This window comes from Triturus cristatus, chromosome 10, assembly GCF_964204655.1.
Source record: "Triturus cristatus chromosome 10, aTriCri1.1, whole genome shotgun sequence".
NCBI classification, from domain to species: domain Eukaryota; kingdom Metazoa; phylum Chordata; class Amphibia; order Caudata; family Salamandridae; genus Triturus; species Triturus cristatus.
The window spans coordinates 1,214,295,993-1,214,312,085 of NC_140593.1; the positions used below are offsets into that span (position 1 = coordinate 1,214,295,993).

The 16,093-nt window shown below is 54.5% G+C and overlaps 1 protein-coding gene across 3 annotated transcripts in view; it reads left to right on the top strand.

Annotated features, from left to right (window-relative positions):
* Positions 1-16,093, top strand: part of LOC146797090 (deoxyribonuclease-1-like 1) — a 105,542-nt gene that overhangs the window by 81,676 nt on the left and 7,773 nt on the right. For all 3 annotated transcript variants that reach the window (XM_085629720.1, XM_085629721.1, XM_085629722.1), the window contains exons 4-6: positions 254-340; positions 9,447-9,559; positions 11,288-11,400. In XM_085629720.1, the coding sequence (XP_085485846.1) occupies positions 254-340; positions 9,447-9,559; positions 11,288-11,400 (313 nt within the window). The remainder of the gene's footprint in view (positions 1-253; positions 341-9,446; positions 9,560-11,287; positions 11,401-16,093) is intronic.

Below are 16,093 nucleotides of genomic sequence, written 5' to 3' on the forward strand. Positions count from 1 at the left end.
AGAGACTGAGGGTTAGAGGTAACATTTGGGCCAGAGAGTGAGTGACACCAGGACCAAGGAGTCTGAGGGACTGACTCAGAGGCCGGGGTCTTCGTCCGGGGGAAGCACAAGTGCTGGTGCTTATTGGCCCAACGGTCATATTCCACTGGCGCCCAGTTGAAGGGGTTGTTCGAAAGTAAACAGGAATTAATGGGTCGGAGGAGTGAAGGCGCGCCAGTGGGCACAACATTTTAACAACTCTTCTTTTGAACAGGGTTCATGGCGCCGAGGCCTTCAGGCACATCAGCAGCGCATCGCTGGGCAGAAAAAGCTACCTGGAGAAATATGTCTTCGTGTACAGGTGAGCGGCTGTGAGGATGTCCCTCTCCTCTCTCTCCCTGAAGCATACATCATCTCATCAGCACCACTGCCTTTTTAGTTAGGTTATGTGATTTGCATATTATGCACAGTTGCCGATTCTGGCTTCTTAACGCTCTTCACAAAGTGTTGCGCTGCCCTTGTCGGTTTTCCACGGATGGTCTCCCGTCTGGGGTATGGATAGGTTTTCCTTACACGTGTAGCGCCGAGCAGGTGGTGCTTGTGGGTGCCTCTCCGCAGTCCTGTTTGCGGATGTATCCTGCTTATGCTCGTTGTTGCTGGTCCGCCCTGTTCGCTCTGAGTGGACCTCTCTGCCCCGGTATTTCGCTTTGCAGCCTCAACACCCTTGACACTTGTGATTGCCACCCTTGTACTTTTGGGGTCTCATTTAGTGTCCATTCTCTCCAGCCTCCTAAGGTTTCTTGGGCCACATGGACACCAGGTTTTAGCAGTTGGAAACGGAGAATCGAGTCGTTTACGAATGCTAGATAGCCTTTTGGCATGTACTAACCCTAAATCGGTAAGCTATTACTGACTCGCAAAATAGGGATAGCGAGTCAGTATTAGGAAGGGGCGTGTCAAGGGCGCCCTCAATCCTAATAGTGAGTCGCAGTGGGATGTATGAATGTTTTGCGACCGGAATGCGGTCGCATAACATTTGCAGTTCACTGCCTACTTCAAGTAGGGCCCACGGAACACTGCCTGCTCTTAAAAAATGAAACTGAAACGTTAATTTTTCTTTTTTTTTTTGATAAACAAGTCTTATTAGGTTTTGTAAAAACACAATAAGGAACATTGAGCCGGACAAACCACCACTGTGCAAGCACACGGAATGAGACCAATCTCCACCCGTCCCCACCCAAAGCCCCACCCCCCGCCCCCACCCCCCAACACACCCACTCAGAATACATTGCCCAACCATTTCCCCCATACTCTACGATATTTCTTGGGGCAACCCCTCGCCTGGTAGAGAGTCCGTTCCTGGGCCGCGCACCAGTCTACACCAGCACTCCATTTGGCCAAGGTAGGCGGTTGTGAGTGCTTCCATGCCGCTGCAATATCCCGTTTGGCCACCATGAACGCAGTCATAAGGAACAGCTTCTCTGCGCGGGTACCCTGTAGACCATCAGTGATGCCTAGCAGGGCGTGTCTAGGATTGTGTGGCACCTCCCAGCCCAGCACCTCAGTGAGATCAGTCTCTATGCCCCTCCAGTAATCCCCAAGATCCGGACAGGACCACACCATATGAATGAAGTCGGCCGGGTCAAAACCACAGCGGGGGCAAGAGGCGTCAGCTGAGAGGCCCGCACGGTGTAGACGCGCCGGTGTAAGGTATGCTGTGTGGAGATAATATATTTGAATCAGCCGTAGCTTGGCTGAGGCCGTCACCAGCCAGGGGGCCATAAGGGCGTCCCGCCAGTCCACCTCGTCCAGGGGCCCCACCCACCCCTCCCATCTGCCCCTCAAGCCGTTCTGGACCGCGGGGGTGTTGTTAATAAGAGTACGGTGTATACGGGAAATACCCCCCCCCTCCCTAGGTTACCCAGCAGGACCTGAGCTTCCGGGGGACTATGGTCCGGCAACCGAACATCCAGGGGAGTGTAGGTGCGTATGGCGTGGCGCAGCTGGAGGTACTTGTAAAATTGTGATGAGTGTAGAGAGAAGCGTGCCTGCAGCTCCGCGTAGGAGCACATGCGTCCCCCCCGCCAGTCGTCCCCCAGCAGGGAGATGCCGAGCAGGTCCCATGATCGAAAACCCTCCAGGGCAGCAACGTCCCGCAACCACGTCCCATGCCAAAGGGGAGTGGCGCGAGTCAGCCGCCCGGTCCACCGGGTGTGACGGAGCGCCGCTCGCCAGGCCAAAAAGATCGCTCTAGTGATGTCGGGGCAGGAAGCGGGAATGGGGGCACCATACAGATGATCCAAAATGCAGGGGAAACCCAAGGCAGTTAGTTCCACCCTGTAGGCCGGGTCGGACCATCCCCCTCCGAACCAATCATGAATAACGAGGAGGCGAGTGGCCAAATAGTAGAGGTAGAGATTGGTCATACCGAGCCCTCCATCGAAGGTGGGCAGGCGACACGTAGTGAGGGCCAGCCGCGGTCTCCCCCCACCCCAGAGAAATCGAGTAGCCAGCCCGTCCATCTCGCGGAACCAAGGCCGCGGAAAGGACACGGGGGTGTTTTGTAGTACGTAAAGGAACCGGGGGAGGACCATCATTTTGTAGAGTGCCACCCTCCCCAGCGGATTAAGCGGGAGCGAGTGCCAGCGCGCCAGATCAGCCTTGGCCCTCTTGACCAGGGGGGCCACATTAAGGGCCCAGCTCAACTCTGGGAGAAGAGAGATCCAAATACCCAGGTATTTAAAGGACAGCCGGCTGAGGGGAATCCTGTCCTGCCAGTCAAAGCATTCCCGGGAGGGGTGCAGAGGTACTAGGACCGATTTGTGTGGGTTCAAATAGAGGCCGGACGCACGGCCGAAAAGGCCCAAGAGATGGAGCGCACGGGGACCAGATTGTGCAGGGTCGCTAAGGTACAGCAATACGACGTCCGCATAAAGGGCTATTTTGTCGGGCACAAGGTCCGGCCACTCCCAGCCCCGAAGAAGAGGATCTGCGCAGACCAGGGCGGCAAGGGGTTCCATAGCAAGGGCAAAGAGGAGGGGCGACAGCGGGCAACCCTGCCGCGTCCCCCGGCCGATCCGAAACGGCCGCGACAACACCCCATTAACTAGCACTCTAGCACGAGGACGTGCGTAAAGGACCCGCACCATTCCGACAAACTTGGGGCCGAAACCCATCTGAGCCACGACTTCGAATAGATAGGGCCACCCAACCGAATCAAAAGCCTTCTCGAAGTCGGCGAGTAGGAGCGTGAGATATGGGGATATGCGGTGGCGGTGAGCCAGAGCCACATGAAGGCGACGCAGGCAGTGGCGAGTACCCCGATCCGGCATGAAGCCACATTGGTCTGGATGGACCAGGTGCGGCAAGAAGGGCCGAAGCCTCTGAGCCAGGACCGCCGCGTAGATTTTGATATCCGTATTAATGAGGGAAATCGGCCGATAGGCCGACCTGTCACAAGAGGGTGGTGTGGACTTGGGCAAAACCACAATCGTGCCATGTCGGCCTCTGGGCGAAAGGAGCCGCGTTTAACCGCCTCGGCATACAGGGCGCTCAACCGAGGTGTCAGAAGGTCCTTGTAGGCGGCATAAAATTCCTGAGGGAATCCATCCGGTCCCGGGGTCTTTCCCGCGGATGTGCGCCCTATCGCCTCCCCAATCTCCTCTAGAGAGATGGGTACCTCCAGACTCTCCCAGTCACTGGACCGAAGGCAAGGAAGCTTTAAATTATGAGCTGCAAGTAGCGAGACTAGGGACAATTCCGGCGCCCGGGCGCGGTATAACTGCGCATAATATTGAGCAAAGGCGTTTGCCATGGCCACGGAGGAGGACTGAAGCTGGCCCTCCGAATCGGTGACCGCCGGGATAATGCGCGACGCCACCGAGTATGTAACCAGCCGGTGTAACAGAGCACCATTCTTATCACCCCACCCGTAGACCCGTGCCACCGAGGACTGCCAGAGGAGCTTAGCCGCGTCTAGCGACCGCTGGCGAATCTCCTCCCGTAAAAGCCGCAGCTGTCTATCTACAGCCGGATCTCCATCCGCGGGTAGCGATTGCTCCAAACGCAACGCCCGGGCCTCGCAGGCAGTGAGTTGCTGGAGCTGCGTCTGACGGCGGCGCACCACCAGCGCCTTGGCGGCCCCCCTGACGGTGGCCTTACCCGCCTCCCAGAGGGTCCCCGCCGATGAGACTGACCCGTCGTTGTCGCCAAAGTACTGCACCAACGCGGATCCCACCCCCCTGCAGAGCTTCCGATCCCGGAGAAACCAGGTGTTGAATCGCCACATCTGACGGGCCCCCTGGGGCGGGGAGCCCAGCCCCAGGAGGACAGGTGAGTGATCGGATATCCCTCTAGGAAGGATTTGGACGTCCTGGATGCCCGCACAATCAGTGGAAGGGACAAAGATAGCGTCGATCCGAGTGTGGTGGGCGGCTGAGGTGTGGGTGTATTGCCGTGTGTGCGGGTGCCAGATACGCCAAGCGTCGCATAAGCCCTGAGCTTCTGCCCACCCCACCAGCTGCTTAGCCCGCGCGGGGCGCCGATACCAGACCGGAGGAGTCCAGTGGCGGGGCGGAGACAGCGTTAAAATCCCCACCCACAACAACTGCACCCGGTGGGAGATCAGCCAACATAGATGCGGCCTGGGATATTGCCCTGGACAACTCAATGGGTGGCGCGTAGAGTGACAGGAAATTGAGCTGCCGACCATCCAGCGTACCGCTGATAGCGATCCCCATCCCCTGGGGGTCTCGGATCACCCGGGAAAAGACAAAGGGGACGGAGCGGCTCAGCAGGATGGCGACTCCCCGAGATCCGCAAGAGTATCCCGAGTGCCACACCCGGTCATACCCGTACCTGGCCAAGAAGGGACACCTCTCACCCAGCAGGTGGGTCTCCTGGAGAAGGAGGACATCGACCTCGGCGCGCTGGGCATACTTAAGGACTGCAGTGCGTTTGAGTCTGTCCAATAATCCATTCACGTTCCATGACAGAATGCGCACGCGGGCCCTGGAGGTGAGATCACCCATGGGAATGGTAAGAGCAGAGCACTTTAAAGATGGGATGGCCGTGAGAGGCCAGGACCATGGGTCCCACACCGGGGAGGAGCATTGAACTGCGCATGAGGGCGAGCGGCAGTGGGGCATGCGCGGGTGGGTGTGTGGAGAGGCACGGCGATGCACTGAGTGTGGTGTAGTAAAAGACGTTCAAAGAAAGACAAATCCAACCCAAACAAAACATTCCCCCAGAAAGAAACAACCAACAGGCCCCCAACCCCAGGCCCCCACCCCCCACCCTACACTTCGAAAACGGAAGCATCTGTCGCCCGAACAAACCCAACAGGTACAAGACCCCAAGCTTAGATGCTCGGGTATAAGAGCGTAGTGGACCCCTCCAGAGGTACGGATTTCAGTGATACATCCTACGTAGTGGCGAGAAAGCGTAAGAGTGCAGAGTCCCCTGCTCCCCGCCCTCGAACAGGTCCGTCTCCCCCCCCCCGTGGATACCCGGGGCAGACCACACATCACAGGGCAGGACTGCGGGAGAGGTCAGACAAGTCCGACTGTACGGTGAGAGGGACAGGGGATCCCCCTGGCCTGGGTGACAAGCAACGCCGGGGTCCCCCTGCCGCCTTAGACGATGCGTCGGAGGAGGCCGACGAGTCCCTCACACGTCTCTCAGAAGCGTTGGCGGACCGGGTCCGGATCGTCGCCACTCCTCGGCGCAGCCTGGACTGCGTGCGTTTCCTGCGCCGTGGTCGTCGGGTTACGGGCGCTTCTCGGCCTCGGCACCCCGCAGTGGAGGACACCCCTGCGGGCGGGCGCAGAGGCCGCTCCTCAGTGAGCCAAGTCCAGGCCGCCCGGGGGGTATCCAAGAACAGTGTCTTGTCCTGGAAGACAACACGAAGGCGGGCCGGGAACTGGAGCTGGTATTGAAGACCCAGGGAGCGCAGCTTTTGCTTCACATCCGTGTAGGAGCGGCGCTGCTCCTGGACCTCCCGGGTGTAGTCCGGAAAAACCATAATGGTGTGGTTGTTAAAAGTCAAAGGCCCACGCACGCGTGCCTCCCGCAGGATAGCGTCTCTGTCCCTAAAGTTGAGGATCCGTAGGATAAACGGGCACGAGGGAGCCCCCACGGGGGGCCTGGCCGCCAGTGACCGGTGCGCCCTCTCCACCACGAACCAAGTCGACAGCCCAGTCGCCGGCATCCAGGACTTGAACCATTGCTCAAGGAAATCATCGGCACGGCCAGACTCCACTCCCTCCGGAAAACCCACCAGGCGAAGGTTGTTGCGACGGGCGCGATTTTCGGCATCCTCTGCCCGCCTGTGCAGTTCCTTGGAGTGGGTGGTGAGCTCCCGGACCTGATCCTGCAGCAAGTGAATGTCGTCCTCCGCCGTCGAGATCCGGGATTCCGCCTCCGTAATGCGGGCTGTGGCGTTGCGGAGATCTTGCCGTAAAAGCGCGACATCAACCTTCACCTCCCCAACCATCCCCTCCAGTGAGGTGCGGGAGGCATCAATGGCCTGGAGGATGACAGTCAGGTCCTTATTCGGGGCCGAGGACCCCCCCCCCGCCCGGAGGGTCCGAGCTGGCGAACTGATCGATCCGCGTCTGATGAGACGTGCCCGGGAACTTGGGGCCCTTCTCCTTGCCCATGGCGGACCGATGGAACACAGGCAGGTGGCCCCCGCTCAACAACGGGGCAGCCCCCCGCACCAGGCCGGAGAGGGGAGAGGGCGATGGGAAAGGAAGGAGCAGGGGCGCAACCCGGCCACTCCGTTGGATCCGGACCAGATCGCTGTCGCCACAGCGGGGGGGGCCACCAACCAGAATGTCCGCCCGCACTGGTGCCCAACGGTGAACTGTGGGGGGGGGCCACCGGGACGCCGGTGTGATCAAGGCAGCAGGAGGTCAGGGGCCGACAGCCCAACCCCCCCCCCTAGGTCCGGGGGGCAAGACGCGGCTCCAGAGAGGGCACGGTGGGGGGACCCCTCTCCGCCAGCTATGTGCCCGAGTTGGGGGGCGCAGGTCCTCAGGGGGGCCACCACCGCAGTCCGCGCCGGTCTACATCAAGGGCACAGCAGTATCTCCAGCGCGGCAACTGTCCACACCCCCCCCAGGTCTCCCCACCGGGGGTCCGCCAGGGGAGGGTATCGGGGGGGGGGGGGCCAGGAGGGGTCGTCCCACGCCGGCCGCAGCTTCCCACCCGGGCCGATCCACCCGCCGACAAGGGCCTCACCACCCCCATGCAGCGTCCGTCAAGCCTCGCCTCCCCCAGCTCACCTCAGAAGCGGATCAACGGGGGCCCGGGTCTCAGCTCCTCCGGTCACGGGGCAGCCGCTCTTCGCCTACGCCACCTCCAGATGCAGCCGGCCAGGGAGTCGTCAGGAGAGCACGGCGGGGCGGCCAGGGCGACCCATCCCCCGGGAGGCAGCAGCAACACAAGCCCCTGGGCGGCCCCGGGCCGTCGGCTGAAGCGGGTCGGTCTACCCGTCGACCGGAGCCTCACCGCCGCCAAGTAGGTGCCAGGAAGGAGCAGCACGGGCAAAGCGTCCGCCCTCTGGGTCCGCAGCAGCTGGCGGGGATCGTGCGGCCCTCGCCCCTCGTGGTGCGCCGGGGCCTCTCGCAGCAGATGGAGCCGCACAGGGAGCCTGAGGGATTCCGCCCACGCGCCGGCGCAGGCTGCGGGCTGTCCAACTCAGCCCCGGAGGCACCAAGACAGGCCAAACTCGCTCCGAGGGTCGGGTATCGGGGCCTCCACACTCGGCGGACAGCGGATCCAGCCTAGGACAGCATCCACGGATGTGGGGCGACTACGAGGGGTCCGGCAGCCAGGAGCCTCACACCGTTGCGGCCATCTTGGCTGGCGCCACCTAGCGCCCTCTGTTAATTTTTCTTTTTATAACACATCCTGTTTTCCTTATAATGAAAAACAGACTGCATTTTAAAAAAAAAATAATGTTGCTTTATTTAAAAGCAAACACAGACCTGGTGGTCTACTGCCTCAAGCAGGCCACCATCCCTGTGGTAACAGGCCATTCCCACTGGGTCGCAAATTACGACCTGCCTGATGAATATTGATGGGGCAGGTCCATTTGCGACCCACTGGAAACCTCAAACCGTGTCAAACACACTGTTGTACATCGCATTTTGCAACTTCCTAATTGCTAGTCACAAAAAGTCATAATTAAAGACTCATAAAATATAGCGGTCGTACATGTGGCCCTTAGTTTTTGTGTCGCGGTCCAGGTGAAGTGGGCTGCCACTGATGCTGAATGGGAGAAGTACCTGTATCCAGCCCGTGAGTCCTTGATGGAGGATGCTAGGGGCTCTGGTCCAGGCCCACCCCGGAGTGTAAGTGCCGGTGGGACGTCCCCTTTCGCTCGGGCATGTCCATGGATACTGAGGCGAGTAACTGCTCCTCCGTACTCTCATGCTTTTACTGCAGCTTCTCTCGTGATGCAAAGAGACCGTGGGATGCATGGTCCCACTTGCAGAATACCCAGTAGAAAGATCCTAACCTGTCTCGAGTGCTTCCTGTTCCCATGCCCCGGACTCAGATCATGGAAACAGGAAGCAATTGGTAGGTAGCTGTGTCACTTCCAGGTTGGTGGCTGCATGTTTGCAGAGACGCATACCTCCTGACAGAGAGGGCCCAGGCAGCTTCACACCACTGAAGGTGACCTCTTTGTGCTTCCTAGGAGTGTTGGGAGTTAGATTTGCCAAAATGTGTGTAGCTGGTTCCTCTGATTTGTATCCAATTTTAGCTACCGATGCGGGGAGTTGTATTGCAGGCGGGGCCAGCTTCTAAATTCCTGATCGTTTGAGTATGGCAGACACATGTGTTTGCCCCTTCAAGGGTGCCCAGTGGCACCCTTCCCTGCTCTGGAGGTGCCAGGCTGTTCGCCATTTGAGGCCTCCAGGGTTCACATATGTCATCCAAATTTACTTTAGGTGATGGCAGGTCCTAAGGGAATGAGGTCCACTTCTTCCAACAAGACCTGAAACCAGCTCCTCCATGAGTCCCAGGGCCAAGCAGCATCGTTCCAGCTAGAAACCGGCCATGGAGCTGGCATCTCCCTGCAGACAGAGCATTGAAAGGCATCGAGACATCCCGAACCGGGGCCCCGGCCAGGCGCCAGCGCCGGACATGCTCTCGTTCCATGCTTTCACCATCATCTCCATCGTGTCATTTATTTTCCTGAACTCCTTTGCATTTTTAATTTTTGCCATGTTCTGAAGGGTAGCGTTAGGCTTGGCCTGCAAGGGTTAACGTAAGAGCCCACGGCTCAGTCTTTGGGCCTCATTCATGATGCTTATGTTGGCTGGGGCTGATACGTTGGTGAGGAGTAGGGGGAGTGTCTACAACAACTTCCTAAGACCTGACTCAGGCTGTGATCACCACAGGTCTGACCTGAGTGTGGTAACGCCTATGTGCCTCTGACGTAATCTCTGCCTTTGCAGGTCCGACCGAGCCGAGGTGACGGACTCTTACCAGTATGAAGACGACCACCCGGAAAGGCCAGACATCTTCGCCCGCGAGCCATTCGTCGTCCGTTTCCATTTGCCAACTTCAGGTACAAGACACTAGGGGGCGGGGTATGGTATGACAGGTGGACAGAGTGATGTGACCAGCAGCTCTCATATATAGGCAACCCATGAGAAGGCAGGACTAGAGGTGGGCCAGCTAGGTGGAGAGTGAGGGAATTGCCAACAATCTAGAACCCTTAAAAGAAAAGTAGGATCAGCGTAGACTCAGTCGCAAGTGGGCATTCAGACTAAGTAGTTCACCCCGGGGCAGGAGGTTCAGAATCCTTTGGAATGGAGGGGGGCCGTGAACTCCAGAAATTTACATACAGGAAAATAAAGAAATATGTGCAGTCGAGAAATGAAAGAAGAGACCACATAAGTGGGTTCTGGGGCCAGGTGTAGGAATCACCTATGCAGACGCTCACACCATGTGGCATCATTTCTCAGTACAGCTCCTACACTTTTGCATAGGGCTGGGGAACTATTGTTAGGGACTGGCAGGGTCCCTCAAGGTCTCTAGACATCCGAACGAGAACCAGCAGGCAACTGCTGTCACAGCAGATGAGGTGTCATTGAAGCCAGCAGGCACCAGCAGCCTCTTTTACAACAACACTGCACTCATACCTGAAACAGGAAGTCCCGCCTCCAGGAAGAAAGGGGAGTAGGTCTGGTCATTGTGCCCAATCCTAGATCCCTTCTCTCCAAGGATGAAGTAATAGTTCAGGAAAGACATGAAAGACAATAGAGCGAGTTGTTGGTAGTCTGCAAGAGAAGAGAAACTTAGGACTGTCTCAGGCCGGTTAAGCGACTGTCTTTCCTCTCAAGACAGGACTGGTGTTAACATGTGATAGCACTGCACCTGGGCCTGCATAATAAAATCTAAGGACCCGACTTAAAGTTGGGAGGGAATGTAAAATCCTCCTGAATTCTGAAAGGAACTGCTGAATCCACAATGGAAGCCGTTGCTGGAATCTCCTTCACCAAGGGGACGGTTTGGTGGGGGGTTTACCACTGGCGGAGTCTCCTCCGGATTCAGGGCCTCGTTTATGGAAAGTGTTGCATCGCTGCGTGAAAACAGCGATGCAACACTTTTCAGTGCACCCTCCGTGCGACACGATGGATGCACCGTATTTGCTGTACGGCACTCCATGTCAAAAGGATTTACAGTATACTTCAGTATTTCTGACATATCTCTAGGCACAGTAATGACGCATGGCTGGAGTGTGTCGCAAAAGTGACGGTACTCCAGCAATGGGTCATTACACATGGGCAAGTCCCATGTTAAAGGTGCCTGCGTCAGTCATACGCCTGCCATGAGGCAGGCGTAACATTTTGATGCAGTGGCGTCCTAGAAGGGTCACAGTGAAATCTCATAGATTCCACTGCAGCACTTTTACAAGCCTTCCCTGTGCCGGAATGCCCACCCTGCATACATTATACCTTACTCGGGTATAATGTTGAGCAGGGCTTAACAAAGTGATGCAAATGTTTAGATGCGTCACTTTGTAAATATGGCACAATGTGGCTCATTTCTTATGTCGCGTCACAAAAAGTGATGCAACAGCGGCACACGAAATCCCAGAATTTTGCATTTCCCACCAAGTCTGAACCAGGCCGTGCGCCTCTACATGTAGGGCATACGCCCTTTTAACTTGTGCATAGATTAGCTACTGTAAAGTCCAGATTACCATCAGCACAAGAGGAGGTGTTCCTGCATTGACCTTCGAGCCCCCTCGCCCGTGTCCAACACTGACCAATCCTGCCTTGCCTCTCAGTTCTGCAGGACCTGGTGCTCGTGCCGCAGCACACCTCCCCACCGGACGCTGTGAAAGAGATCGACGCCCTCTATGACGTCTTCGAAGCTGTGAAGGACCGATGGAAGCCCGAGGTATGGACTGGTTACTTTATTGTGTGGTGCACCACCGCTATCAGGTACTCTAGTGCTTATATCACTGTGTGCTACATCACCGCTATCAGGTCTTCTAGTGCTTATATCACCGCTATCAGGTCTTCTAGTGCTTATATCACCGCTATCAGGTCTTCTAGTGCTTATATCACTGTGTGCTACATCACCGCTATCAGGTCTTCTAGTGCTTATATCACCGCTATCAGGTCTTCTAGTGCTTATATCACTGTGTGCTACATCACCGCTATCAGGTCTTCTAGTGCTTATATCACCGCTATCAGGTACTCTAGTGGTTATATCACTGTGTGCTTCTTCACCGATATCAGGTACTCTAGTGCTTATATCACTGTGTGCTTCTTCACCGATATCAGGTACTCTAGTGCTTATATCACTGTGTGCTTCTTCACCGATATCAGGTACTCTAGTGCTTATATCACTGTGTGCTTCTTCACCGATATCAGGTACTCTAGTGCTTATATCACTGTGTGCTTCTTCACCGATATCAGGTACTCTAGTGGTTATATCACTGTGTGCTTCTTCACCGATATCAGGTACTCTAGTGCTTATATCACTGTGTGCTTCTTCACCGATATCAGGTACTCCAGTGGTTATATCACTGTGGGCTTCTTCACCGATATCAGGTACTCTAGTGCTTATATCACTGTGTGCTTCTTCACCGATATCAGGTACTCTAGTGCTTATATCACTGTGTGCTACATCACCGCTATCAGGTCTTCTAGTGCTTATATCACCGCTATCAGGTCTTCTAGTGCTTATATCACCGCTATCAGGTCTTCTAGTGCTTATATCACTGTGTGCTACATCACCGCTATCAGGTCTTCTAGTGCTTATATCACCGCTATCAGGTCTTCTAGTGCTTATATCACCGCTATCAGGTACTCTAGTGGTTATATCACTGTGTGCTTCTTCACCGATATCCGGTACTCTAGTGCTTATATCACTGTGTGCTTCTTCACCGATATCAGGTACTCTAGTGCTTATATCACTGTGTGCTTCTTCACCGATATCAGGTACTCTAGTGCTTATATCACTGTGTGCTTCTTCACCGATATCAGGTACTCTAGTGCTTATATCACTGTGGGCTTCTTCACCGATATCAGGTACTCTAGTGCTTATATCACTGTGTGCTTCTTCACCGATATCAGGTACTCTAGTGGTTATATCACTGTGTGCTTCTTCACCGATATCAGGTACTCTAGTGCTTATATCACTGTGTGCTTCTTCACCGATATCAGGTACTCTAGTGCTTATATCACTGTGTGCTTCTTCACCGATATCAGGTACTCTAGTGCTTATATCACTGTGTGCTTCTTCACCGATATCAGGTACTCTAGTGCTTATATCACTGTGTGCTTCTTCACCGATATCAGGTACTCTAGTGCTTATATCACTGTGTGCTTCTTCACCGATATCAGGTACTCTAGTGCTTATATCACTGTGTGCTTCTTCACCGATATCAGGTACTCCAGTGGTTATATCACTGTGTGCTTCTTCACCGATATCAGGTACTCTAGTGGTTATATCACTGTGTGCTTCTTCACCGATATCCGGTACTCTAGTGCTTATATCACTGTGTGCTTCTTCACTCACCGATATCAGGTACTCTAGTGCTTATATCACTGTGTGCTTCTTCACCGATATCAGGTACTCTAGTGCTTATATCACTGTGGGCTTCTTCACCGATATCAGGTACTCTAGTGCTTATATCACTGTGTGCTTCTTCACCGATATCAGGTACTCTAGTGCTTATATCACTGTGTGCTTCTTCACCGATATCAGGTACTCTAGTGCTTATATCACTGTGTGCTTCTTCACCGATATCAGGTACTCTAGTGCTTATATCACTGTGTGCTTCTTCACCGATATCAGGTACTCCAGTGGTTATATCACTGTGTGCTTCTTCACCGATATCAGGTACTCTAGTGCTTATATCACTGTGTGCTTCTTCACCGATATCAGGTACTCTAGTGCTTATATCACTGTGTGCTTCTTCACCGATATCAGGTACTCCAGTGGTTATATCACTGTGTGCTTCTTCACCGATATCAGGTACTCTAGTGCTTATATCACTGTGTGCTTCTTCACCGATATCAGGTACTCCAGTGCTTATATCACTGTGTGCTTCTTCACCGATATCAGGTACTCCAGTGGTTATATCACTGTGTGCTTCTTCACCGATATCAGGTACTCCAGTGCTCATATCACTGTGTGCTTCTTCACCGATATCAGGTACTCCAGTGGTTATATCACTGTGTGCTTCTTCACCGATATCAGGTACTCCAGTGGTTATATCACTGTGTGCTTCTTCACCGATATCAGGTACTCTAGTGCTTATCACTGTGTGCTTCTTCACCGATATCAGGTACTCTAGTGCTTATATCACTGTGTGCTTCTTCACCGATATCAGGTACTCTAGTGCTCATATCACTGTGTGCTTCTTCACCGATATCAGGTACTCCAGTGGTTATATCACTGTGTGCTTCTTCACCGATATCAGGTACTCCAGTGGTTATATCACTGTGTGCTTCTTCACCGATATCAGGTACTCTAGTGCTTATCACTGTGTGCTTCTTCACCGATATCAGGTACTCTAGTGCTTATATCACTGTGTGCTTCTTCACCGATATCAGGTACTCCAGTGGTTATATCACTGTGTGCTTCTTCACCGATATCAGGTACTCTAGTGCTTATATCACTGTGTGCTTCTTCACCGATATCAGGTACTCCAGTGTTTACTTCACTGCATTGTACATCACCATGATCAGGTACGCTACTGATTACAACCTCTCTGTCAGGTACTCCAGTGGTTTCTTTGCTGCGGGGGTTCATCACCACTCTCAGGGACGCCATTGGTTACTTTACTGTGTGGTGCATCAACGCTCTCAGGTACTCCAGTGGTTTCTTCACTGCATATTACATCACCGCTATCAGGTACTTAAGTGGTTACTTCACTGCATGGTACATCACGGCTGTCAGGTACTTAAGTGGTTACTTCACTGCATGGTACATCACGGCTGTCAGGTACTTTAGTGGTTTACTTTGCTGTGTGTTGCATCACTGCTCTCCAGTGGTTACTTCACAGCATGGTGCATCACCGCTACCACGTGCTCCCCTGGTTGCTTCACTCTCTGGTGCATCACCGCTCTCAGGTACTCTAGGGTTTACATCACCGCTCTGATGCACGCACACGTCGTCCCTGGTCCTCTAACACGCTTCCTGCTGGTGCCACGTGGGCGCGTGCAGTGGCAGAGCAAGGGTACCATGAGCCCTAATGCAAGTTAAAGTTGGCTAGTGAAAGACAGCGATATGTGGGGTGTATTGTACCCCTCTAGTCCCTGAGCCCCGGTGCCACTGCACATTACGTCTCATTGATAGCTATGCCCCTAGCCAGATGTTTGGTAGTGAAGGATAGCTATTACTGGGGTGCAGTGGGCCCCACCGGTGCCTGGGCCAGGGTACTCCCTGGCCACGTGCTCTCCCTTTCAGAGGTAATTCTTATTCACGTGAAACGGGCCGCTCCACCAGTGACGCAGACATCCTGTCAGGGTCTCACTCGTAGGGCAAGACTGGTGTCAACTTAACCACAGACCACCTACTTCATCCTGTAGTACACGCCTATATACTACATGCTGACGGTCATACAAGTCATGGCGACCAGCAACAGTGGTGGTCCAGCGTGATTCCCTCAGCACATGGGGGTGATGCTTTCACCCGGTGGCAGCAGGCCCTTGTCCCCGGGAGCTCACCGTGTGCCTGCAGCGCTCTCACTGGAGCCGGCGCTTGTGCTGCACGAGGCGCTGCTTGTCTCGTCCCCTGCTGGAAGAGGACACTGTTACCCCGAAAGAGACTGGCCCAGCTCAGAGGAGACCTTTCGAACAGTCAATCAAATGTCGCTTGATAAAGCACCCAGCTGCTTCGACGGAAGCGTCCCGGCGCTCTAGCAGACAGTATAGGCGAGCTGAAAGGAGGGGGAAGAAGACAGAGTCCAATAGCCAGGCTTTGAGTTGTCTTTTAAAGGCTGATTAAGATTCAATCTGCCGTAGCTTGAGCGGAAGACAGCCTTCGTTTTGCCGTGCGTGCAGTAAATAAAAGACACACAATTGATGGACGGGGGTGAATGTTTTGATTTGTTCTGCATTCCCTCCATCATTCTGTGTCTTTTACTTTCTCGCCCTAAGTGAGCCGGATATGCCCAGATGTGGGTCCCTTGCTCAGTGTGCCACTATATTCAAGTTATCCTGGCTGATGAGGGGTGAAACTCCCAAACCCGGTCCTAGGATGCTTGTTTCCAGTCCAGGGAGGACCAGGCTTGGCAGTTCGGGCTGGACTGTTCCCATGGGGCACAGGGTGAAGACTGATTTGCATATGGCCAGGTCTAAACAGAGGTGGCACGGTGAGGAAAAGAATGATGGATTTAACCCAGATCTGTGACATAATTAATAATCATACATTTAATAATTAGAAAAAATGGGTTCTGGTCCAACGCCAAGAAACCTATCCTGGTGGACGCTGCACCTAATAAAACACTGTTGCCATGACCCCACAATCCAGACTCGAACGGATCGATGTCTGTCTGTCTCTCTCTCTCTCTCGCTCTCTCTGTCTCTCTCTCTCTGTGTCTCTCTCTCTCTTTCTCTCGCACACGCGCACACAC